Source organism: Leuresthes tenuis, unplaced genomic scaffold, assembly GCF_036924035.1.
Source record: "Leuresthes tenuis unplaced genomic scaffold, fLeuTen1.0.hap1 SCAF_9, whole genome shotgun sequence".
Lineage (NCBI taxonomy): Eukaryota > Metazoa > Chordata > Actinopteri > Atheriniformes > Atherinopsidae > Leuresthes > Leuresthes tenuis.
In genome coordinates, this window is record NW_027325363.1 from 14,365,964 (window position 1) to 14,391,723 (window position 25,760).

The 25,760-nt window shown below is 39.8% G+C and overlaps 3 protein-coding genes across 5 annotated transcripts; all 3 read left to right on the forward strand.

Annotated features, from left to right (window-relative positions):
* The first annotated feature begins 155 nt into the window (after positions 1-155).
* LOC140313634 (uncharacterized) lies at positions 156-3,180 on the forward strand. Its single transcript, XM_072391634.1, has 7 exons — positions 156-455; positions 963-1,124; positions 1,505-1,684; positions 1,910-2,030; positions 2,152-2,244; positions 2,346-2,565; positions 2,661-3,180. Exons 1-7 carry the CDS (start codon positions 156-158, stop codon positions 2,866-2,868), a joined length of 1,284 nt encoding a protein of 427 aa, XP_072247735.1. The 3' UTR covers positions 2,869-3,180.
* A 372-nt stretch (positions 3,181-3,552) lies between these two features.
* LOC140314318 (uncharacterized) lies at positions 3,553-13,637 on the forward strand. Of its 3 annotated transcripts, XM_072392470.1 has the most exons (13): positions 3,553-3,789; positions 3,910-4,084; positions 4,598-4,737; positions 5,835-6,011; positions 7,059-7,186; positions 7,291-7,448; positions 7,803-8,030; positions 8,896-9,234; positions 10,194-10,342; positions 10,740-10,998; positions 12,445-12,902; positions 13,113-13,253; positions 13,598-13,637. In XM_072392470.1, exons 1-11 carry the CDS (start codon positions 3,613-3,615, stop codon positions 12,657-12,659), a joined length of 2,145 nt encoding a protein of 714 aa, XP_072248571.1. In that variant the 5' UTR covers positions 3,553-3,612; the 3' UTR covers positions 12,660-12,902; positions 13,113-13,253; positions 13,598-13,637. The 3 variants fall into 3 exon arrangements, with proteins under 3 accessions (XP_072248571.1, XP_072248570.1, XP_072248572.1); XM_072392469.1 differs by lacking the exon at positions 13,598-13,637 and having other exon boundaries at positions 13,113-13,306; XM_072392471.1 differs by lacking the exons at positions 3,553-3,789; positions 13,598-13,637 and adding an exon at positions 4,293-4,460 and having other exon boundaries at positions 3,997-4,084; positions 13,113-13,306.
* On the forward strand, positions 12,876-25,760 carry LOC140313635 (uncharacterized). Its single transcript, XM_072391635.1, has 15 exons — positions 12,876-12,902; positions 13,113-13,253; positions 13,598-13,739; positions 13,949-14,100; positions 14,326-14,451; positions 14,629-14,842; positions 15,159-15,233; positions 17,455-17,583; positions 19,377-19,436; positions 19,526-19,642; positions 21,000-21,151; positions 21,630-21,716; positions 22,672-22,818; positions 22,999-23,196; positions 23,407-25,760. The coding sequence occupies exons 1-15, from the start codon at positions 12,876-12,878 to the stop codon at positions 23,521-23,523; spliced, it is 1,884 nt and encodes a 627-aa protein (XP_072247736.1). The 3' UTR covers positions 23,524-25,760.

A 25,760-nucleotide genomic window follows, 5' to 3' on the forward strand; every position in this document is an offset into this window, starting at 1 on the left:
GGTTTGGGTGTTTGTGGTGGCTGTTTGCTTCGTTGCTGCATACTTTGGCTCATGGAAAAAACTTCAGTCACCATTACAAGGAGAGGCCACCCTGCCAGCCAGGTAGGCTTTTTGCTATCTGCATGCTGAGGTCTCTGTGTTGTTTTTAAAATAAAATGATAGTAATAATTTTAAAAAAAAAGAAAGAAAAAAATAACAATGTATGTCAGGATATATTCTTGCAACTGTTAGGTTTCTACTGTCCGCTGGGCAGCCTCAGTCCAGTCCCCTGTCCTAAGGGGACATATGGGCCAACTGTTGGAGCTGTGTCCATAGACAGCTGTCTGAAGTGTCCTCCTCAGCACTACTGCCCTCGACCAGGGTTGTATGCCTCCTTGCCCTGTGGTCCTGTGGCACAGCAGCGTCTTTCTGGCCAGGATGCATGCACCTGCCCGGGAGAGGGGCAGATATTTCAGGTGTTGCTTACATGTTTGTTGCTCAGTATCCACTTTTATTGTGTTTATTTGATGCATTTGATTTATTTATGGTTGATTTCTTTGTGTGTAACTATAAAGTCCTGGGCTGCACCGTGAGTACCAATATACTTGCTTACTCACTGTCTCTCAGAAACCTAACACTAAACAATCTGTAGCTTCAAGCTGGATCAAGTTACTTCACAGCAGGGTCTAGTTTACCAACCTGCTACAGCTGCCTAGGTGTTGAAGTCTCCTCTCAACAGCTCAGAATAAAGAGAATGAGATTTTCTCTCTGGCTATTGCACTGGTGTTTGTGTGAGAGCTAATACTGGGTATACCAGATGAAGGAAGGAATAAAGAGAAGAGGGAAAAGATACAAATTAAATATCATGTGTATCAGGCCTTTTTCCTTTTTAATAAACTAATGAATGACTCCTTTGCCACAACAAGCAAACTGACAACCGAATGAACTGTACTGTACTGTAAGTCTGTGAACCTTTTCCACAGACCACTGATGGGCGCTGCCACTGTACCATCGGCTATCAACCCACCAGCAACGGAGAGTTTTGTGTGCAGCAGCTGTACAGTGTCTGCAGAGATGGGAAATCTCGCACGCAATATGGAGACTGCTTTGACAAATATCAGTGGTCGCTTCACTGCAGACAGGAGGTTAGGCCTTGTGTAAACTTGTCACACTGAGACAGACATACTAGAAGTAGGCCAAAGGTAACTGGTCTATCTTTCACAAAAGGACAGCAGACAGGAAACTCATTCTGAAGATATGTGAGACAACTGTGGTGTGTTTACAGAACAAACTGACAAATACACACCCTACAATCATCGAGGGTAATAAGTGCAACCTAGATGTCTTTGCCCTTTACCCCATTAACCTGACTAGACTTTAACTGGGAGAGTCTTAATAAGTCTACTTCATATTTAACCATAAATGCTTCCTGTGACTTTTGGTTAGCAATGATTTCACTATTTATTGTACTGGATGAGTAAAGAATTTCCATTTTATTGGCTTTGTATCGGTTACTTACCTGCAGGTGTGCCAAACGGAGGAGGACTACCGTGGTTATGACAGGCAGTTGGGTCTCTGTGTTTGTAGAGAGACTTCTAGCAGAGCTGCATGTGATGGACTATGCAGGAGAAAGCCAGCGACTGAACTAAAACTCCACTGCCATTCAGATGGAGACATGGAGCTGGTGTGGAGCTATGACAATCAGGTGAAATATGGAAACATTTTAAAGAAAACATGCTATTTCTAAACTGGCTCAATAAAATCAAAAGGCAGCTGCAATCCTTCTTGCAAACTGTCACAGAACAAACAATGAATAGTTTGAGCAACAATGCGGTGCTGCCTTTTATTTTCCCAACAGCGAAAGCTACATAAGTGCATCCTGTGTTACAGTGACCTAATAATGGGAAACTCTGTTATTGTGTGTCTGCAGGTGTCAGGCGTGTCTGGCAGCGTGCTGGAGATGATCTTTAAACAGTGGGACTCCCGGGGGAACCTGCAGTGCAACAGCCACCCCAACTCCTCACGTCCTGTCTACATTGTTCAGACAACAGGTGGAGACACACTTTAAACAATTAGACACGCACCGGCACACAACAGATTTTCTGCCCAGTACCTGATTTCTGTGCAATACTTCCTCCTTCATCAGTTTAGCATCTCGCTTTTTGATTGCAGAGGCAGGATTCTTTGGGCTCCTCAGCGGTCTCCCAGAGGAACTTCAGCAACTGTTTCCTGACAGCATACAGTGGGAGCCACAGAGCTCAGCTGGTTTGTCACAACTATTTTTATCTAAACACAAACAGTTATGAATCAATTTCCCATGAACTAAATCACAGCAATAATAAACATGCTGAATGGCTGATTTTCAGAAGAAGATTATGACTCCTTGCATGTGGTCACCAACCTTGGACACATCAGTCGTGGAGGAGGAGAAATGAATTCCAGGAAATGGAAAGAAGATGAGAGTGATACTTTGGAAAAAGAGAAACTATCAAGATTATCTGGAGTTCTGAACCCAACGACATGTCTACATCTGGGTGATATTTTATTGTTCACTGTCAGCACACGCCACTACCCACAATATGACATGTGAGACAGATGCTTGTTTTTCATCACTCTGCTATGAACCATTGCTTTGACGTATTCAAATCACTCGGATTAAGTCTATTCTTCATGTCTTTCAGTAAAAACTTGTACAACACGAATAGTGACTTTGACTGGGGTGTGTTCAGACTGCTTAAAGAAGAGATGACACTGTCTTGGGCTCCTCCCGCCTTCTTTTCAGCGGTCTTTAGCCAGCCTGGAGTTTACGTTTTTACACTGAGCAGCCATCTGCACAAACACTTGGTAACTAAACTTAAAATCATACGAGCATTGAAGGCGAAGCTGTAATTCTAGTGAAAAACTACATCGATATCCTTTTTCAGAGTAGATAAAAACAGTAAAGAGTGGCCCTGAAGAGCAAAAGAAAATGTAAGATAGACTCTTTAAAACACGGCGTGTGATTTGTGAAACCTTTATTCAACTTGTCAAAATGAAATTGTATAATGGTTAAAGCGTAATAAAAGCTCCTCTTGTTAACATCTAGAATCCGAGGGAGACCAGGTCCAGTGTGTACCTTGCCTTTCACCCGAGGTAGCTGGGATAGGGTTCAGCACTGCTGCAACAAGCTGAACAAGATAAGGCAGCAATGAAAAATGAATGAATGAATGAAGTTGTGTCTCTGACCTGGACCTGGTCTTAAGTACTCCAAGCTGTTAAAATGGATCAAATTGAATTCAATTTGGCACAATGGCTGCCATATCTTAAAGAGTCCCTCAGGTAATCAAAATGCAATAAACAAATACTTTATAATGTCATTTAAAAAGACATGATGTCATATGTAATCCGGGCTAATTTTAGTAGCTTTTTTCCAGATCATATGTGATACTATACTTGTCCTCTTCATGATGAAAAACAATGTATATTTCAAACTAAACAAGACAAAAAAAACATATTTTGATGAATGGATAAAAGCAATTTTGGAATATTTCAAAATTGTGAAATATATCCTGCCTTTCACTGATTCAAGTGTGATATATGAACAGCAGTGTTTGACTAACTATTCAAATACCTTTTTCTCAGTATGTGCGAGTGATGCCTGCAGGTGGCCAGTGTTATGAGCCTGGCCCCTTCTTCCCTACCATCCCACGTCACGTGACTAGGATGGGAATCAGCAGGAGACGAGATCTGTTACTCCGACCAGACTGGCTGGTGACCGGAGGACTGCTGTTCGGAGCTGTGGTCATCCTCTGTTTATGTGTTACGGTGCTGGTTAGTTTACACAGGCTGCCACAAGATATAAAAATGCTACAACTTGCTACAACCAGCTCTCAAAATAGTGTTCAAAGTAGTGCTCACATTTAAAAAAACAACAACATATACCCTGTGTAGATCCTGTTCCGTGAATATGGATGGCCGGAAAAGAAGCCCATCAAAATGCGATATCGCTTGTTGCAGTTGGCCTATCAGATGGATGACTACGCATCAAAAGGCTCAAGGGTGATCTCATTTAGGAAGACTCATCGAAAACAAAAAGCTAAAGTGACACAAGACTCCATTCAGCCAGGTGGAATATTCTTGTCATAAATATGGACACCAGACATGCCCACTCTGCTCATTCATGAAAAGCCCAAAGGCCAATACATTGCATGACTTACATTCAAACATGATATGCACCAAGTCAAACTAATGCACATGCAGTGTGCACGCATAACACATTGATAATACATTGAGGACCCCTTTGGCATATTATGTAAGACTTACTGTGACTATAGGGAGGTGCTCCCACTCAACCAATGACTGTTGAAAAGGCCCATTTCACAAAACTAACATCAGGGGCAATTTCTTGGGACTGTTATTGTACAGCTTCTGATGTACTTACATACACAGAACTATGCACCAACATTTAATATCAAACCAGATGTTCCAAAACCTTCACAAAGGTGGGTGACATGTTTCAAACTCATTCATCCTCCTCATACAGCACTTTAGAATTGCTCTTTGAAGTTCTTTGGAGAGAGGTTACAAGTTTTATACTCATGTATTTTCTCTTTTTGTGCCTTTACTCTCATGTTTATAGTCTGCACAGATGCTTCAGAAGAGTTTTGGGATTACGAACACCAAGTGGATCTGGAGGCATTTAACAGTAACACCTTCTACAGCCTCCTGCTCAAACAAAGCCTTGCTGTCACTACACAACTGGGGCTGTTCACCACTGAGGTCTGCAGCTAATATTTTATATGCAAATGACACATGTGAAAGGACTCATACATACCCTTTTTGTCTCCTACAAACACACTCTGGTGCATGTCAGTTTCTCTGAAGGAGAACCTTTGAAGAGTATTCTCTTTGGGGAGCCTTCTAATTAAAATCTGTATGTTACACATGCCCAAATTGAGTCGGTGTCAGCACACAATTTATATAAAGGGGCTTTTATTTGGATTTTCCCAGCGACAGAAAAAAAAAAAAATTTGCATTAACATAACTGCAACATTTGCATGTAGTTCCCCTGAAATCCAAGACGCTATCAGGTTGCATACTTTTTAAAAATAATTTTTTACGATCGAGCCCGTGGACAGTTGATTGCATTTATGCTTTGTTTTATTTTGTCAGGATGATGAAATACAATTAAGTACATTTTAAGTCAGGTTTAGTCATACAACACAGCGTGATCTAAGATACAGGTACAAAAAACTACAGTGAAATTGACAATTGCGATTGTATTGACCATATGCAGACAGAGCATTGACTTTATTGCAAAGGCCCAACTGAAAAAAAAATAGTGAATCTACCTTATCTTTTAATGGAATTCTTCTTTGAGTTATTTTGACTGTCTCAGCCTGAGGTCAGAGTCTAGATGTCATTGTTTAAAGGAAGATTCTAAGAATGCATTCGTGCCTCACACTCCCTAATTTCCTACAAACGCTGGTCCAGTTCAGTCACTTACTTCTTATCGTTCCCTTCTGTTTTCTTTCACCAGCTTCAGACTCTTCACCATATACCGCTCACTGATAAAGATCAAGTAAACAGAAACAGATTGAGTATCACAAGTGAATACCTGTTTTCTTCTTTGCAACCCTCGTTGTCCTGTGGTCCTCCTGTTCCTACGATGAAATTGTCTGAATGCAGTGTAAAAGATACAGATTATCATTACAGGCCTCAGGACAGCTTAAGTGATAAAGATGTAAGAGGAGATGGCATGCCACAAACGTGCTTCCCCTAGTGTTGGTTAGATGCGTTCCAGCTGCAATGCAGACATGTGATCTGATCATTAAAGTCTTACGATGATACTGTTCTCAATGTTTGTTTGTATACAGGTAAAGGAGCTATATCAGGGTGTGCTTGGGAAACTGCAGCTACTCCACCCATGCGTGATTGTTGAGGAGAGGGTGGGGGAGAGTTATGAGAGGATAAGGAGGGAGATGGAGAGAGAGGTGGTGCGACGCAAGACTTTGGCTTCACAGCTGAGGACTCTGCTCGACAGTCAGTTGCAGGTATATATCATTGTCTATTACACACATCATTGAAAATAGTTGGTTTCATTTACAAATCACCAAATAAAGGCAAATACAAGGAATAAAGGATGCAGTAATTCATAAAAGAATACATAAGTGTTTTTGTGTTCTGGACAGAATCTGTTGAATGTACTTTCTGTTCGGTTTTGTTTTCTTTCGTCGGGCTGATGAAATAAAATTAATCAGGAAAATGACATTTTAAGTTAGCCTCAGTCATATAACACAACGTGATTTATTATACAGTACTGTGTACAAGTCTTGAGCCACCCCTCATTTGAATGGGAAGGTAGTGCTTCATTTTATTGAAATGTGTGCAAACATAAATGTAAATACAGTACATGATGCAACAGATGCGCAATTCTAACAAGCTTGAAAGTCCGTATTTGTTAGGACCACCTTTATTCTTCATCCCAGTCTGAACCCACTTAGACAAGATTTCTTGTGATTTCTTTATGTAGTCTCCAGGAATAGTTCTCATGGCTTCCTGGAGGACATTTCAAAGCTTTTCTTTGGATATTGGCTGCCTTATGTTCCATTTCTTGTCAAGAAGATCCTACACTTTAATAATGTTGAGATCCAGGCTCTTGAGAGGATTCATGACTCCATAGGACGTCCATAGGCTGCCTGCCACTGATTTTCAGACCAGTTCTTGAACCATTTGGCATACATCAGTCTTTTGTCCCTGTTTGCCTTTCTTTAAGAATGACTTATTGACAACCACCTTTCCATGGAGACCATTTCTGATGAGGCTAATTAAGGGGACCAATGCATCTTTCAGTTGCTGTATCCGGTCTTTGTTGATGTTCTTTCCCAATTTCAACACCTTCAGATATTGTTAATCTGCAGTAGATGTCTTTTTTAAGGCATCTTATAAGAAATAAGCAGAAGTTCAACACTTTTTCATGGTTCTGTAGTTCAGTCAGCAATAGCAAATTCTAAATAATGCATTGTCCAATTAACAAAATATGTGAAATTATTACACAATCTAAGAGTGCCACTGGACCGGCTGTGTTTGGTCTCCTACAGGTTCTGATGATAGAGCAGCAGGCCAAGCAAAGGGTTTACAGCATGTTTATGTCTCAGCTCAGAGAGTGCACAAGACTCCTGTCCAAGATTTTCAACAACCAGCCCTCCTTTGAGCTACACCAGCAAATGTAAAAATCTGACCGTTTTTTCATGAGCATCAATAACATGTAGTTAAACAGAACTATGCATTAAATTCCATCGAATCTTCAACCGTCTTTTCCCTAATTCTTAGTGTGATTCAGAAGCTAATGTCCCTTGTGGATGAGATGGGAGAGCTTTTGTCAGCAGAATGCCACCGGCAGGGGGCATGGGGGTTGTTGGGTGAGGGTACAGGGGCCAAACTGCTTTGCCCTGACACTGGAACTGTCCTGACCAAAGATGACATCTTTGGTGAGTAGAACACCCTTGCGTGACACAGCTTCCTCAATCTTACAGAAACAACACCATCTACTGTTAAAGAAGGGTCTTACAGTAGAAAAGCAGCCCAAGAAAAGCCAGACAAAAATTACTCAGATAATAATAATGTAGATGGACAAAAATATACAAAATGAGATTCTGATTGATTGATGTTTTGCATTCAAATTATATTTGTAAACCCAATGTTGATTTGGTGCTGATTTTTTCACCAGAGCACACCCCACCATTAAAACTCTGTACCTAGCATGCAAGTGAGCTTTGATAATCACAAGAATTTTCATTGTGGATTATTTCTTTACAATTATTTCCTTTTCTTCCGCACTCGAGGTCCTGATGGATCTTTGCGTCTGTCTCAGGCCGTCCGCTATGATTCAGCCACAGGCCTCATACGGCCAAATGCTCACAGCCATATGCTGCTGAGTAGCGGTCATACCATGGCAGTGCCCCCTGATTTCTTCATCCACCCTCAGACTGGCAGAGTTATGCCCATCGCTGGCAATGTGGCCTATGATCCTGCCAGCTCTACGTTAGTGTTCACCACTGACCTTTGCTCAGGTAACATGAACAATGTTTGGCTTTGTTTGAAATGTTTTTTGTGCATTTCAGTTTGACATCAGTGAAAGCTCGAACAAAACCCTTATGAGCGTAATGAACTGCAGGACAATATGCTGTGTCATACCGCTCTGCATCACCAGAGATGTTGTAGAGGCAGGACAAGAGTCTTTTAATTGTGTTAATTGGCTGCATATGTGAAGGTGTGGACATACGAAGCTTATATCATCTGTCTCTCTCCTCTGGCCTGCTGCCCGTGAACTAGATATTGCTTATGACCAACTATTTCAAAGGATGTCCCCGATCCTAAAATGCACCCAGAAGAGAGAGGATTGAGGGGTGAGGAGGCTTCAAGCAAGGATACACCAGTGACATCTCATGACAGCATGATGCATTAATCCCAAATTGTAAACTGAATTAAAAGTAAAGATTTATTTTTAGGGCTGCGTGGTCTCCTCATGACAAGAGGGTTCCTGGTTTGAATCCCAACTGGAGCCTCTCTGTATGGAGTTTGCATGTTCTCCTCATGTATGCGTGGGTTCTCTCCGGGCTTTCTTCCACAGCCCAAAACATGCATGTCAGGTTAATTGGTGACTGGAAATTATCTCTAGGAGTGTGGATGGTTGTTTGTCTTGTTTGTCTCTACGTGACCCCGTGATGCACTGGCAACCTAACCAGGGTGTACCCTGCCTCTTGCCCAATGACAGCGGGTATAAGCTCCAGCCCCTCCAAGTCCCTGAATTGGATTAAGCGGGTATAGAAAATGGATGTTTAGATGGACGGATTATATTGTTCAGATTGATGACATTCAAGTTCCAATAACAGGCCTTCCTCCTATAACGCTAATTTGTGCCACTTTTTCTTCTAGGTGACAACAGAAAGTGGGACAGTCCCCTTCTTCCTTTCATTCCCTACCCAACCTCCTGCCACTCAGACCAGCCTTTGCCAAGCATTAGACTCAAAGGCCTGAGGCTGGGCCAGAGGCTCCAACTAGGTATTCCCATGGCAGAGCCAGACACAGGGATCCCGGTACCCACTCTGGCAGTAACCATCCACCCACAAACTGGATTGGTGTACCCACTGGGCGGACTGCATATTTGCCCACTCACCCGCCTGCCACAGCCCATACAGATTGGTTATCCCATGCTGGACTCAAGGACGGGCAACGTTGTGCTCAGTGTTGGGGTCAGTTTAGATCCGGTAACAGGTCAGTGCTGGTGGTGAATGCACAAAAAAAAATCTGTACTGTCTGTTAAACTTGTGGTGGTGTATTGTTCTGCATCTACATCTCATCATGCATTCTGTCAACTACAGCAAGCTTTTAATACTGCCTAGTAAACGTTGTGTGATTCAAAATCTTGCTTTGATTGCCAACAAAACAAAACTTCTGATCTTCTCAAATTTTCAAAACTTTTTTTTCATTAAGGCAGGAAAAAAAAGACTTATTGCTGCTACCTTCATGTCTGTGGTTGATGATGGTGATGTTATTTTCACGTATGCATCTTTGTTTGCAAAGATTACATGCATGGAGCACAGAGGTTCATCTCAAACCTTATAACCTTCACACACCACTGCACATTGTACGCCCATGTTGGGTAGTCTGCTTTGTCCTCTTGCAGACTCAAATCTTTATAAAACTATTCTTGGTCTGCTCCCAAATTTTCTAAAGACGTTTATCCTTCAAATGGGAACTTATCGTCTTCGCACCAATGAACTAATCCTGTCATCTATCACCACTGTGCAAACTGAATTTGGAGAGAAAGCATTTAGGCAGGCTGTTCCCTCTGCTTGGAATAATTTGCAAAAATCTCTTGAATCTTTGGGAGCTGGTTTCACTGAACCTTTTTAAACTAATTAGAAACATATTAGAAGCAGATTTGTCTGGTTGTAAATTGTATGTTTGGCCATTCTGTCCTCCTCTGACCTGCGATGACTGTGGTGTTAAATATTCTGAAGTTTTGTGCGTCTTAAATCTTTGTCGTCTTACCTTTAGATGTTTTGTACTTCCCCTTTTATATCTACATGTGAAAATTATTTTGTGTTCCGTTGTGTTTGTCGCTGCTGCTGATCTTGGCCAGGACACTCTTGAAAAAGAGATTTCAAATTTATTCATTTGAAATTTATTTCAGATAGAAATAAACTAAAAGGTTTTGTGTGTCTGTGTAGGAGATGTGCTGCCAGTAGGTGGGGTCTTGCTGGCAGAGTCCTTCATTGAACCTCTAAGTGGGCGGATGGTGAGAGTGGGAGGGGCCAGCATCAGGGCTGGACAGCTGTTGCTGAATGCAGGAGGATACCAATCTTTGCTAGACAGCAAGGTGTTTGATTGAACTACTTGCCTTTGACTGCATCTGAAAATTGAGTGAGATTAATTCAAACATGAGAAATAAGAAACAACACACACTTTATTAACTTTCTCTCCCACCCGGTTCTGGAGCTTTTGATATTATCAGTTTTTATATAAGTCTTGACTTCTTCGCATTTTCTATTTTCCTGTGCCATACGTTAACTATGGAAGCAATCTTTTTACAAAATGATCATATCACAAAGTTTATTGGGAGTAATACCTGGATGCATGACACACATATCAAATTTGAAATATTACAATTAAGAATTGATGACATGAGAGACATAGTAATGGATGTATTCAGCCAATGTTTTATTTTGAAAAGAAAATCACTTGAGTGAAAGTGACTTGTGATTTCTTTCACTCAGGTCCTGGCAGCGATGCTAAAAGTTTTGGATCTTCTGAAGTCACTAACTGAGGACTGGGGCTCAGATCCAACTTTGCAACATCTACAGCCCAGTTCAGGCAACGACAATGCCATTGGTCGACAAGATCATCTTCTTGCTGGGACCAAGGATCTTGAGGAAGCCTGGGGAAGGAGCCTGCACTGCCAGCTGCAGCTGCAGACCAGGTTGGAGATGCTGCTGGACTGGGCTGTGGGTGTCCAGCAGGATGGCGGGTCTCTCGGTGAGGAAATGTTTGAGTGTTTGTATTTGTGTAGTCTTTTTATGGTCACTGCGCCACAATTCCTGACTTTTCTTATTTTCTCCAATACTTCTTCCTCTTCCTCCCTTTGTTACTGATCTATTTATCCTTAAGTTGTGAAATATCTCATCTATATATGTCCGCTACACATACTTTTGGAGTTATGTGTCATCTGATAAAACACTATTTATAATTAACTTATTGTTTCATATAACTGGGACGAGATTGCTAATTTACATCTCTGCTTGCAAGGCAAGTGAAAGGATGAAGAAAACAATACAAGATAACTCACAAATACAGATAAACCAGGATCTTACAAATAGAATATAAAACTGGTCCTAAACATTGTTCTCTCTTTTTCATACAAATCTATTTTCATGACACCAACATAAATATGCTCAAGAGTTTGCAGAGTAATATGATTGTATGTTATTAGATGGAAAGCAATGAGCTCTTCTGATTTGCCCGTCAAGAAGAGTTTTGCACCTGATTTTAACATTAACATTTAAGTCACGCTTCATAGGCTGAGGTATTGACAGTAGGCAGCTGAACAGAATTATACAGCTTCCTTGTTCTCAGTACACCCTAACAATATCACAGTTTTATGTAATGGAAGAAAAGTGGCTTGTAATCTAAGAGAATTCAATGTTGCAAGAACATATAACATAATACAGGTATAATTACCCGAGAAGTCACTGGTTCAGTCAACAGTAAATCAAAGCTTGTGTTTGGGTTATTAGTATTTGGATTACTTTGGAGTAATTGGTTTTCCTCTGTTTGTAGTCTGTTCTTGATTTGGCTTTTGGTTTCTAGCATATTTTATGATTTGCCCTAGTTGGTCTTGTTGTTGTTTTTTTTTAAGTTAATTTTTAAGCCTAAAAGTCATTAAAATAACCTAGAGGAGGATGTTTATTTGTGTTATGCCCTTTGGATAACATTGTAATATTTTAAGTTTAATGTTAAATCATTGCTGTGGCAATATGAACAGCTTGAAGTTTGTTTTTTTTGTTAGGCAGAGATCGCGTGATCACGTGTTTTGTTGTGATACCAGTCCTGTGACTTTGTTTCTCTACTTCATTATGGTATCTGCATGCTGCTTACTTTAAAATAATATTTTCAGCTCATGAGGTTGTATGGTTATGGGAATTTTGCTTGATAGTCTGCTTAATTTAGTATCTTCTAGTCTTTAGTATATTTTACTTAAAGTGCCATTAAGTCACAGTGCTGTTTAATTTACCTCAATTTAACTTCTCCATAATTTATTTGTTTACTTTGGCTTGAAGTCATTTGATATTAGCTAAAGAAAACATCTCTAAATAGTGTGAGCTTATTTTGCCACTCAAGAGATGATAGAAATGTGCTGTTTTCTGCAGCCCTTCTTTTTAATTTGCAAGAAATTAAAAATACTTTTTGTGCTGTTAAAATTAGGAGAGATGCCACTGCCAGGTTCAGACACCTGTGTAGCAGCTCTGCTGGGGATGGACTACACAGACCCAATGGGATCTGGTCTTAGTGTTCCTGTGCTCGGGTGTCAGACGGATCCAGTCTCTGGGGATGCAATCCCGTTGGCTGGCACTATGGAGGATCCAGATGGAAAAGGCATCATGATGACACAAGCTGTTGCACATGTTCACATGCTGTAACACACAATTCACTTTTGAATTAAATTGAATATCCCATTTTGATACACGTTTTGACCTTTTCTCTTTCTACTGTTCTACCTCACAGGCCTGGTGGCGATCCGTTATGGATCTCAGACTGTTGATCCAGTGACAGGCCTTTTGGCCCCTGTGGTTGGAGCAAGGCTGGATGTGTCTAAAAAAACAGTTGTGCCTGTCACAGCTTCATACTGGCTTATGATGGCAGAACAAACTGAAACTTTACAGGTGGGAAAAATAATTGAGAGGCATATTTTTATTAATGCATTCAATCACAAAACCTTCACCGTAGACGTAAAGTGGAAAATGACCTGTTTTTGTACTACAGCCTTTTGTGATTCAGTATTATGATGCTTTGTAATCTGTAATCATTAATTTGCTGTCCTGAATTCAGTAAATTGTGTGCTCTTACTTGTTGTTTTTGCCACTGTATGCCAGGTAGAGGCGCTGCAGAGTGAGATGTGTGTGAGAAACACTTACTGGCAGCAGCAAAGGCAGCATGAGGAAGATATTCTTACTGATCTGGACTCAGCTTTATCCCAGTGTCTCTTTCGAGCTGCAGACGCAAACTCCTATCAGGTCAGCAGGAAGGGAGCAGCTCTGTTTTGTTGATGAATATTTTATACAGTCTGGACTCAACACATATAGAGAAATTAAAAAGAATTGAGCCTTTTGAACCTGTAGAAGTGAGAAAAGAGACGAGTGAATCTTGTGGCAAAGAGCATTGAAAAATAATTTAAGTGAAACCTTTCATATCCTGAAAGTAAACATAGATTCCAAAGCCACTGTATCCTTGTGTGCATGTGTTTTCCATCCCTGTCCCCTGGACTTCCTTAGTGGATGAGTGCATGTGGCTTGAGCGCTAGAATGCTAAGATTTACCTCCTTCTCATCTTCAAAGTATAAGTGTGCACTCTGCTGCAGGTGCAGTGGTCAGGGAGGCAACTGATGGAAGCAACTGTGGAACTACAAGATGCAGCACAGACCGAGGCCCAGAGGAGGGTAGCACAGCGCTCCTACTTGGCTCTGATCCTGCCCCTCCATGTGTTGCACATCCTCACATTGGGTAAATTGCTTGGCAAGCTGGCAGAATGAGGGAAAGGGAGAGATGAGCATTGCTACTTTTACATTCATTGCTTTCCAAAGGAAGGATGCATTATGCCACCTTTTCATATTGCAACCTTTATTTGGATGGTAATTAACATTATGCCAGTGTTCAGTATTTCATTTGGGGCCGCAACATGTAGAGTTATGCATATTCATCTGTGGGTGTAGGTGACAAAGAGGAATGGGACCAGCAGTGCATTTGGCACTCAGAACTCATGTCTGGCCTTGATAAGCTGAACGTTTGTATGGATCAGCTGGAGCAAGACAAAGAAAAATGGACAACGCAGACAACAGAATGGTGTTCAAAACTCCATGCAACGGTCAGAACACTGGCTTTGTGGTTAATTTCTGACACAACACAGTAGCTGGTGACTGACACAGTTAGGTCAGGTGTTCACAGGCCTTTTAGACCACAAATGAAAAATGTATGCCGTAGAAAGCCATGAAAAATTGTGTTATTAAACTTTGATGTCAGATCTGTACGGCGAGATGCACTCTAAAGAGCTGCTATCCAAATAACAAGATTGTTGTTGTTCGGCTTTCAGAACAGAGAGCTGAGACAGAGAGAGTTTTGGGAGCAGTGTAGTTCCAGGCAGACAGAGTTGGAGGCTGCTCTCAGTTCATTGCATTTTGTCAGACTACTTTCTCAACTGCGCGCTGACACTGCTCAGGTGAGAGCACACACACAATGCAGAATGTAAATAGAAAGAAAATGGATGGATAATGGTCTCTTTTCATTATTGAGTCTGCTGCCATCAGCTTTTGTTGAACCTAAGATGAACAGTCAAATTGGAGTCAAATTAAACCTACGTAAGTGGCATAACAGCCTTTTATGCTTGTCTGTTTAGGCAGTACTGTGTGGGAACTTTTGGTTCAAGGAATATGGTCTGGTCCAGTGCAGTGAACATAGACCAAGTATGAAAGCGATGGGTCTGCTCCAACAGAAAGCTTTGCCTCTGCTTGAGAAACTGAACCAGCTCCTTGAAGAAAAACAGCCAACCATCTTCTCCCCTGGCACCTTCAATCAGCACATGTCTGCTACAGAAGCAGTACCAGACAGCGGTACTGAGTGTATTCCACGATATATGCAATACATATTGCTGTGGAGAGTGTTTCGACAAATAATCTTTTCAATGCCTGTTTTGTTAGCTTTTACAGTCAACAAACATGACACAGTTACCACCCAGTGAAGCTGGATGGGACAAGAAAAAGTTTCTGAAAAAAAAACCTCTTTGGAATAGAACAATTGGCTGTAGCAAATCAGGCATTGACAAACCCGTATTTCTTAATTAATGCATCCATTGTTGGTGTTTTGCCACAGAATTACTGACCATAAGAAAAACATTCATGGTTCAAGTCTGATTCTAACATGTTATAGGTTTGTCAACAAAGCAGGCATATTGTTTGGAGATACCTTCAGGAGTCTGGACAGCCTCTGTGCCTGTGGTGAAAGGTATGTTCTTTACAGGCCACTCGAGCCTTGTGATAATCTATCAGTGTGTATGTGTGTGTGTGGAAACAGTGTACCTTGCTTCTTGCCCAGTGTCAGCTGGGACAGACTGCTGCCCTTTGTGACCCTAAACTGTATAAAGCAGATAAAGGAAATGGATTGATAGACATTCACTGTCAAACACAGCCAAGGTCACAATAGTCAGGACGAGAAGTGTGTTGGTAAAATGCAATTATTTGGACAATGAGGTGCATTTCATCTATCAAATGATCTATGGTTTTAGTCTAAGGGTCACAAGTGCATTGAATCTGTAATACTTCTCATTGCAGTTCCGGCAATCAGGATCATGTATTCATTTTCTTTTTGAACATTGATGCATTAAATATTGTGATAGTCAGATATAATGAAAAGTCATAAAAGCATCATATGCTGTACAAGTTTTAAGTGTTTATGTTTATGCATTTAGCAGATTTTATCCAAAGCGACTTACAAATGAAGATATAACAGCTATATAAAAAGCTAACAATAAACTACATAGAAGGAACCCACTAGTCCGACTCTGTCAGAGGTGACAGAGTAAAGATAGGGTGCAGGCATAGAGGGAAGTGCAGAAAGATAAAGTTCAGAGATAGAGGGGGTAGGGAAGGAGATAGGTGCTAGGATAGGAGATGCTCTCTGAAGAGCTGGGTTTTCAAGAGTTCCTTGAAGATAGACAGTGACACCCCTGTTCTGGTAGCAGGGGTGTCACCAGAACAGAGGATGCCATTTTCCTTACATTTTTGTTCCGTTTCCCCACAGAACAAAAATGTAAGGACTGTACAAAAAGGAAACACCTTTGTTACCCTGGGCCCAAATCCTCTCCTTGGACACTGGTTGGAATTGGGTTTGGGCTTTTTTAATTAGACCTGTACGTTTGATTAAAGGTCAAAGTAGAATTTTTTTAAAATGTTTTTTAATATATGCTATAGAAAGTAGCTTCAATACTTCCATCATTACTTCCTGTAACATACGATATACCAGACTTTCCTTTACGAAAGAAGATAACTGTTGTGATAGTAAAGCATTGCTCAAATATTTTGATGCCATCATTCTATTAAGAATCATGTACATTACCATTTACACAATTATCACTACCCCCAATCAGCATTTAAATTTCAAATTGTCCACATTTATGTCTACATGAAACAACACTTTATTTTTGTGGTCCTTTGTTGGATCAGCTGTAGTTTTAGCAGCAAACCCATATGGCAGTTGTCTTCGGAATTCCCCTCCAAAGTAAATATGTCAACATACAGTGAGTCAGACTTGGAAACACAGCACATACTGTAGAAAAGAAAACCCAGATCAACCCAACACCCACTGATAACTAAACTGTAGGGCTTTTACAGCATACCCGTATGGACACTTGATGTGACTTCTAATCAGAATCTCCTCAGTCAGGTATGCTAACCTTAGCTGAAAAAAGTTTAAGGGTACTCCCCTTCTAAGCTACTGCCGATCAAAGACAATGGTGATTCTGTAAAGTTTTACAGGTTCTATTTAGAAACAGGACAGTGATTTGTGTGATCAGCTACGCTAAAAATGTTATTGCTTCCCCCAGGTCTTGTAACAGGTGTACAGGATATATTGTCCTTGGTCATAACCATGCATTGACTGTTGCTAATAAAACATTCTGTTTGGATTATGGTGCCAATTTTCCAACACTGGAACACCTCCCCTATCTTGGTGCTACTCATCAACACTTTCACTTTTCTATGCCCTCAAGTTTTTGCATGGCATGAATTTAAATTAGGACTTTCAATCATTACATTTGTTCTGCATAAGCTTAAAAATATTCATACATTTAATTGTTTTTGGGAACTCAAATTGAATATTGTTGCTTTAAGGACATTTATATTTTCTCATTCTCCTTTGTTCTGCTCTTCTCATTCAAAGTACAGATATAATGGGTCGGCTTTAGTTTATTCAAAGAATAAAAAAACGTTCAGGTTTAGTAAATCCACAGTAAAGCTCTTGTTCTCCTGTTTTTTGGCAAACTATTTACACATTGTTCTTCATGTGTGCTTCCCCTGTTAAGCAGCTTCCCAACCATTCTTTGGAGATACATGACACTTCCTGAATTTAGTATTAATACATATTCTTTTAGTTTTTCTCTTGGAGTTTTTTTTTCCATGAATTGATCACTAGTTTAAACAATAAAAAGGTCTCTTTTGTATTTCTAAAGGAATCTCCACCCAGTCTTTGAGGGAGCCTGGAAATATTGCCCAGTCCCAGGGCACTGGCCTTCAGGCCAGCTTGGCACTGACACACAATTCACAAAGACACACTGCATCTTCTGGAATTCACTCTCAGGGTGAGACAAAGGACACTGGTTGAACTGAATATAAAACCAGAAAATTCAGCTCTTATATCCAACACCAAATGTAAAAAAAAAGAAGAAGAAAGAAACATGGAAATAATACAAAAACTCTTATGGCAAAGTTTATGAACCCAAAATAGTAAACTTAATTTTATTTGTTCATCTACCTACACTTTTGCATTTCAGACCTGAGGAACATTAAAAAACAGTGTTGGGCCAGATGCGATATAGAGCTATAAGTTAGGCTAAAAACAAATTAATAGTAATAATAATGATAATGATAATAATAAGAATACAAACAGGAATTATGAGCGGAAAATCGCAATCATGCTTTATTCATAAAAAGTTGAGTCTTTGGGGAACAAAGGTGGAAAAATGATCTAAAACTAGTTAAGAAATGTGAGAGAAAGTCATTAAAATGCTAGGGAAATTGATACGGACTGGTAGGGATTTTCATATTTTCATTGCATACAGTTTGACAGCAGGGGTCGTTTATCCCTCAGACAGCACTGCATCAAGAACCTTCACTCATCAATAGCCTATAATACGACATGGGCAAGGAAAAAATGTGTGAATCCTTTGTCAAGCACAGCAGCATTACATTCATAAATGACACTTAAAAGTCACTGTGCCAGAAGCCTTATGTCGACTTTGTACACTTTGTTAACGGCATTGACTTCTCTTGGCTTGGAGGCACCTGAGATTGACCATCACACAGTGACAGCGTGCACTGTGGTGAGACCAATCTGTATTCAAGATCTTTTTCGGAAGAAATGGACGCTTTGTGCTCCAGACCAAAGAATAAATGTAGCATCCAGGCAGTTATCAGCAACAAGTTCAAAAGCCAGGTTCTGTGGATGTCCTGTGTTTTTTTTTTATCAGTGCCTTTGGCACCCATGCATTTTTTCAATAAGGCAGTGCAAAATCACATTCACAGTCTTCAACTGTCCCCAACAGAGAACATGCGGAGAAATGTCTAATTACTAGCAGAGGGAATGTTTCCAAAGCTGTAAAAGCTTTATTGTCACAATACTTTTCTGCAATTGTATTACAGGCCTGGAATGCAAAAATGGATTAAATAAATCCAGTTCATCACATAACAACTGCAATGTCTTGGGTTCATTTTTACTGCAAGGAAATAAAAAGGGAAAGTAACAACATATTTTTCATTGGCATTTTCCATATAGTCCCAGCTTTTCCTAATCTATACAGCAAATCTTACCGATAAAAGAATAACTATAGAAATTTTGGAAAATATACATTGTCTTGGTATGAGTTGGCAAGCTGGATTCTGTTCCCATATTTGTCTGTTAAGTTTGAATAAGCTGTAAGCAGGCTTGCACCATCTTAAATGACACAAGCCCTGAATGACTTCATCAATCTTATGATCTTGCTCTGCTTTTCAATGGTCTGAAACCAACCTACAAGTCATCAATCAACCGTAACTCACAACAATCCAGTTTCATTCATTCCCAGTGTACATGTAGAAGCGTCATTGGGGAAGACACTAGACCTGGATGGCTTTAGATAAAAGTAGCTGCGAGCTAATGTATTATCACTGCACGAGAAGCAAACCTCCAACTATCACCTGTACAGATTGTCCTTTTTTTGTCCTCTTGTTAATACGCATAGGACATGTAAAGAATGAATGAATTTGCTTGGGATTTGCTGGTAGACTTAGCCAGACACCTGTTAAAGACTAACAGTTTCCTTATTAAAATTCTAGTAACATGATGTTTGAAAACATTTTTCTAAACTGAATTAATCTTCTCTTGATTACCTCGCAGAAAGTCAACAGATTCAGGGATCTGCAAAGGCTACACACATCGTTGTTCCCACTATCACAGGTATCATCGCCATGATATATATGAAGTTAGAACATATAAGGAGTTTTGTCCCTTTAACTGTATCGATTCAGGGTTCTTTTATTCTCCAGAGGAGCAGTGGACAAGGCTGTTGGAGCTCTCTCCTCTGTTCCAGCTTTTGAAGGGGGTGGAGCTACAGCTGAAGGGCTGGGCCAAGAAGGCAGGGCTTATGGGAGGAGAGCTTTATGGTGAGTTAGATAGGTATGTGTAACTCTTTTGATGAGTAATACTACAGAAATGCATTCATAGATTCAATTGTCAAGTCTTGTGTTTACTCTTGCTAAGGCAGCCAACAAAATGTCATCCCCGAACGTAATGTTAGCATTGTGAAAGGACTTTAGCGCAGCACATGATCCTGTCCTGGCCTTAACTAGGCAGTTTTTACATTTGAACCTTTACCAACAAGTTTTGGTGCCTAAACCCAACGGGGAAACTGTGTTCCCTGACCTCAACCTAGCAGTCGTGACGCACAAATAGCCAGTGGAAAACAGAGTTAAAAGGAACAGCTGTTGTATAATGGTCTCGTACTGCAGTCTTGCTTTCTGTCCTTGCTCCTTATGAGAACTTTGGCACCTATTTAATCCTCGGCAAATTTGTGTGTGGTTGCATATCAGAAATAACGTGGATGGCAGTGTCATGTTTTGCAGGAGAGATCCTAAAATTGTGCTGATCTACCATCACAATCTACTGAGAGCTATAGACTTGTTGATAACCAGGGGCCTGTAATTTATTGATGACACAGTCAGCTTATTTCTTGACACAAAACATGACACGTAAGCATGAACCTGTTTATGTTTTCAGGCCAAATATTCAAGCTGTCAAGCAACAAGTTTTTTTTCCCCACTGATGGCACTGAACTGTGAATATGTGACACTAAATAAGTGATTCACTGAAATACTCCCTGTGGCTTTACAGGTGCAAAGATCAGTGTAACCAAGCCTTTTAGGCGACAACAGAATGACAACAGAACATGCACTGTGACAGGCCCAAAGCATCTGTGGGACCTGGCCTCACTTGTTAGAATGAGGTTAACATTCATATAATATTAGTTTTAATTTACTAACGCCGATATGAGTCATGTTTGTCGGTGATTGTAGATGTAAAATCTGATGTAAAATCTGCTGCATGTAGGGTTGATACTTAATTTGATACTTAAGTTGCACTTAATTTGCGTAACAGCCTAACAGCAATGGGTCAGTGGTAACGACATTATTCAATCTGTCCTTAAAAGTCTTAATTTCAGTTTAACCAGATTGTTTTACAACTGAAAAGTGTCACAAAGGTCACGTCCATTCTATATGTACTATTTTGTATCCTTCTCAGTGACATGCTTGGAAACTTATAAAATATTGTCTCAAGCAGCTTGCTTGCTGGGGCAAACAGAGCTTAAGTTATATGAGTTTGGACAAGCAAATATTCTGTGGCTCAGTTATACAGCAGCTTTTTTAACTAATGTTTGCTGATAGTGTGTTATCCAATGGCTGTTGGGCCACGAAGTGGCATGGCACTTTGATAAATATCAGTCATGTTTTGTGTTTCGTTAAGACGGTGACAAAGGCTTCGCAGATGCCCTCGATGCTCAGTGGGAATGTGAGGGAGAGCTCATCCCTTTAGATTTGTCAGTCCTCAACCCCAGGGAGTTCCTGGTCTACCAACACGGTTTATATCTGATGCACACCCTGCACAATCTGAAACTGGTTGGTGTGGAAATGTACCTCGTTTTTTCCCCTCACACTTTGTTGCTTATTGTTTTCAGTTTAAAAAGGCTTTCGCTTTAGATACACTCCAAGTCTCTTTGTCCCTATAAAGGATTAGGTTTGTGATGGATGAATATGCTTAAAGTAGCTTGACTTCTGACAAATTCTTTGTTTGTTATGTCATTAGGCAGCATCCTATAGTCAGCCTGGAGACTCTAGCTCTCTCTATATGTTAGCTAAAGACACGACTTGAACTTTGATGTGATCACTGTGTATATTTTCAATTTACAGAATTTCAGTCGATGTCATCAGTTGAATTTAATCTTTAAACACCTTAAAAAAAAGCTTCACTTCAGTTATATTTGTTGTTTTCTTTTTCTTTTACAGACGCATACACATGCTCATTTTCTAAATTTTTCATCATTCCTGGATCAATGAAGCTTCAATCAATGAAAAAGGCTTTTCTCTTCTCCAACAGACTCCGAGCGTTTCACTTCAGATAGCAGCAAGCCTCCCAAACAACAATTACTTCAACAACGCTTTCAGAAATTCCTTCTTTTATCAGGTAAACTTACAGCTAGTGTATGTAAAGGTAGACACTGAGATTTTGTTCAGGCTTCTCAGTGCCAGTGCAGTAGCTCAGTTGCATCTTGGTATGAGTAGCATCTACAAGAAAATGAATATCAATACAAATAAGTACACATTAACTCATTGATAAAGTGGTGTGGTGTATGCACTGTAAAATAATATGTATTAAATGAAAGATACACTTTGAAATGGCTACCTTTGGTTGTCTGAAGAGCAACACTTTCAGTATTCTTGACGGTCAAACATCAAAGCTTTCCACATATCAAAGCCACAGTGTGAACATCAGTCTCTTCATACAAAAATCAGCTGCATCCACCTCAGCTGACAACAACGTCAAAATGTTGGTGCAGCAATGTAACTAATATTTATACATTGCAGCAAGTGGGGACATTTTGAAAAGGACTAGCCTTATTTTCTCCTGCATGTAATCAAATTTCATTCTACCTGAATAGCAAAGCAAAACGCATCAGACAACAGCATGAGATACAAGACGTGTTACGTCTGTTGTGATAGAGAAACGAGACCAAACCACATTAGCTGCGTAGAAGTGAAATGTTCTAGTTTCCTGTGTGGGCTTTTTTGATGGTTGATTTTGCTCTCAGATTAAAAGTTCACACGCTCCAAATCAATGAAAGAAAGTGTCAGTTAAGCATTCCAACTGTAATGTTTGTTTTTTACGGAAGAAAGGGCTTTCTCTTCCCCTTCATGGCAACGCCTTTTTTTTATATGTTTATTATAGCACATCATAAAACTGTGATAGTAACAGTAATATTGGGATTCTTTCAAATCTCCTTCCTTATGACAGGACTCAATATCCTGTACATACTAAAAGCTGGTCCCAAGGTTCAGTTTTATGAATTTATTATGCATTTATGGATTTTAGTACAACTGTAACATGTTCAAACAAATAACTCTGTGGTGAATGTTGACAGGAGGCTGAGGAGACGCTCTTTGTCCGTCGCCAGAGGCTTCAGTCTGTTGGAGGCTTCTCCCTCATGCTACTCCATTGCCTATCCCATGTCAAAATTAAAGATCTGAGCTCTGACTCCAGTCCCGCCTTCCAGAGGTTTTTCTACAAGGTGCAAATAACGCTCAAAAATATACACAAACGTAGATATCATAGTTGTTTCATAGTTTTTTACATCAAACCAAAAGTTTAAATCAAACTGCTTTTAAAGGCTCCAGCAGTGTTTTATGATTTTGCTGTGACCTGGAAGATTCTTTAGAAATGTGATGTTTATTCAAATTGTGTCACTCAGGCTCTACAGGAGTGCTTGGGAGAGCTGTTTCAGGCCAGATTGGGCATGCCACCATCAAAACAGGGGGCAAATTTGTGTGTTTGGTTTCATGAGCAGGAAGCCCCCGTGGGGGACTTAAATGAGTCTTTGCTAGACTCCCATGCTGCCTCCCTGCTTCACAGGCTGCACAAACCAAGTAAAGGACTGCTGTCTGAAGATGTAAGGACAGAATATTCCTTTTATTTATGTTTATGTGTCATTGCATGATTTTAACTTCTTTTTGACTGTGTAGATCCTAACATGACATGTCATTCTTCCAGCTGACAGTCTGTATTGCATTCATAGATATCTACATATTGCTGAGAGTTTAACCATAACCTCAACCTTGTATGTTTTTTTTTTATATGCCTTTGATGATTATACAAGCAGGAGATTGAGGAATTGCAACGGAAGCACAGAGAAACGTCTCTATTCTCCCATCTTGAAAGACTTTTGAGAGAGAAGAGTTCTGAGACCACAGAGAAAGGAGAGGACCAGACAGGGTGAACAAGAATATCTTATGTTTCTATGCTAATTTGGAGTTTAGGTATCTGGGAAACTTAAAAGAACAGACAGACAACCAAAATAAGTTAGAGGCACATTCCACCTTATGTGCTTAAAAAGACAGAAATGACAATGGTAATATAATAATTTTCTATACCCACTTAGTTCAATTTGCTATTGTAAAGCTGCCATAGAATGAAAGGCAGGGCACACACATGGCCACACAGTAAAAGTACCCATAATGGTGAAGAACAGATGTTGGGAAGTCCCTTTAATCAGGTCAATTTCTTTTTCTGAAGCTCATTATGGCTTCGTTTTCAGTCTGTCCCCTTGTTCATATCATGCATACCCATATCAGATAGACACGATTCTGCTGTTTTTATTGTAATTTTTGCTTCATTCATTTTCATTCCAACTTTGGTAGATGTGTACATTTTTCCCCCCATCTTGTGAGCTTTATTACTGGCATTCGTCAAGATTTTGCACAACTCAACACACTTTTTTAATTTTTCTCTGATTTTTATTTGCAAATAACAGAAAAAGAAAAGCTCAACTCAAACCCAGTAACAGTTTCATGGTAAAGAACGTATACACATGTTTTTGGTCTTGATTACAAGCAGGTATTTTGAAAGCGTCCCAGTTAAAAGAAACAGACTTATGAACAAGCAAGTCCAGATATTGTCTGTTGTTTGGCTCTGCAAATGGAGGAAGGAAAGATGAGCTTTGATGCAATTCCAGTGCTTTTCCAAGCAGAAACAGATGACTTCAGGCTTGTTGTTCACTGACTTTGAGTGCTATGTAAATGGTGAGGAGAATTATTCCACAGACTAATGCGCTGATGTTCAGGTTCTTGGCTGTGCTTGATGCCTCCACAGCAGCATCTGTGTCACCAGCTACAATAGAATTCTGTACCTGTAATTAAAAATGTTTAAAATTGGTGTAATTCTAAGATACATTAAATCATTTTGCAAGTATGTAATTTAAATGTTAACAGAGGATATGAAATGTTTTTTGATTTTGTAAATTTCGGTTTGACCTCTTAGGTATCTTTGTGTCACAAAGAGCAGGCATGGGGATTTCCTCTAACGTTATACATTTATTGGAAAATTATAGATTTAATTATTTGTTCAATCCTGTGATTTTCACATTTAATTGACATGTTATTAAAACAAAAAGAGGAAAAAGTTACACTCAAAATGGTTTGTGTGGATGTAGATTTTGGTGTGAAAATGCAGTGGTTGAAAAGAACAAAAGTATGATCGAAACAAAGTTTGATGTTTAGAAAATTTCAATGTACCTTGTTGGAATAGATGATGGCAATAATCCCAAGAGGCAGACAGCAGCACAAAGTGTTGAAAATGGACCATCCCAAGTAGGATGGGACAGCAGTACGAACTTGACCTTCTTCCATGGCACCTCTTTGTTACTTTGTATACCACTTTGTATACTCAAGTTGACTACAGTTATGGTTTGTATGCCAGTGTCTGGGTACAATAGCTGGCGGAGGTTGGGACACACTCCCTTTTATTCTTTATGGGCGTGGTTTGAAGGGCTTCGAATGAAATACAGCTATGTGAAGAAAAAGAAAAAAAATCCCTTTTATGGAACTGAAAACAACTGAGCGAGATAAAAAATATGGGGAAAAGTGTAAAACTGAGGTGGAAACCTCAAACTTCACTTCCAGCTTTGAGGAGTCTTTTCCCTGGCCGACAACGGAGACATTTTTATACATTTAGTTTAGAACACTCTAACAAAGTTAGTTCTTCTGGAAAAATGGTTAATTGTTCATTTCTGAGAAAGTGTGAATATAAGAAAGGTTTGGAAAAGGCACAAAGAAAATGTGTGAGTTGCTTTTATATGAGAAAATGCATGCCGAGAATGAAAAAAAAACAGTCATTGCATCTCTTGTATCTGCAGCTCTGCAAGTCTCAACACCTGGGTCTATAAAGCCACAATTTTAACCACCATCTGCAGAGCCAGTGTTTCTGATAAATTTTATGAAGTTCATTTTGTCTTCAACACAGTGTCATGTTATTTTGCAGTGTAACTGCTGTCTAATAAAATTTTATTTTTCTATTTTGCTGAACTCTTTAAATCATCCTTTCCCACACTTGTTGCTTTCATTGTCTTTTCAGTTTAATGTCTTTAGTCCCTCCTGCTACTGGTGTTCTATTGTTTCTCTCTAAGTTAAGTCTCTATGTCTCGAGTCTCTCATCCATTTGTCATGTATCGTTTCAATG

Coding starts and splice junctions, on each gene's coding strand:
- LOC140313634 (XM_072391634.1), top strand. CDS start 156: ATGATAGTAATAATTTTAAAAAAAAAGAAAGAAAAAAATAACAATGTA. Junction 2,031..2,151: donor CTACATTGTTCAGACAACAG/GTGGAGACACAC, acceptor TTTTGATTGCAG/AGGCAGGATTCTTTGGGCTC. Junction 2,245..2,345: donor GGAGCCACAGAGCTCAGCTG/GTTTGTCACAAC, acceptor GCTGATTTTCAG/AAGAAGATTATGACTCCTTG.
- LOC140313635 (XM_072391635.1), top strand. CDS start 12,876: ATGGCAGAACAAACTGAAACTTTACAG. Junction 14,452..14,628: donor TGCGCGCTGACACTGCTCAG/GTGAGAGCACAC, acceptor TTGTCTGTTTAG/GCAGTACTGTGTGGGAACTT. Junction 19,437..19,525: donor CGTTGTTCCCACTATCACAG/GTATCATCGCCA, acceptor TTTATTCTCCAG/AGGAGCAGTGGACAAGGCTG.
- LOC140314318 (XM_072392470.1), top strand. CDS start 3,613: ATGCCTGCAGGTGGCCAGTGTTATGAGCCTGGCCCCTTCTTCCCTACC. Junction 3,790..3,909: donor GTTTATGTGTTACGGTGCTG/GTTAGTTTACAC, acceptor TACCCTGTGTAG/ATCCTGTTCCGTGAATATGG. Junction 6,012..7,058: donor TGCTCGACAGTCAGTTGCAG/GTATATATCATT, acceptor GGTCTCCTACAG/GTTCTGATGATAGAGCAGCA.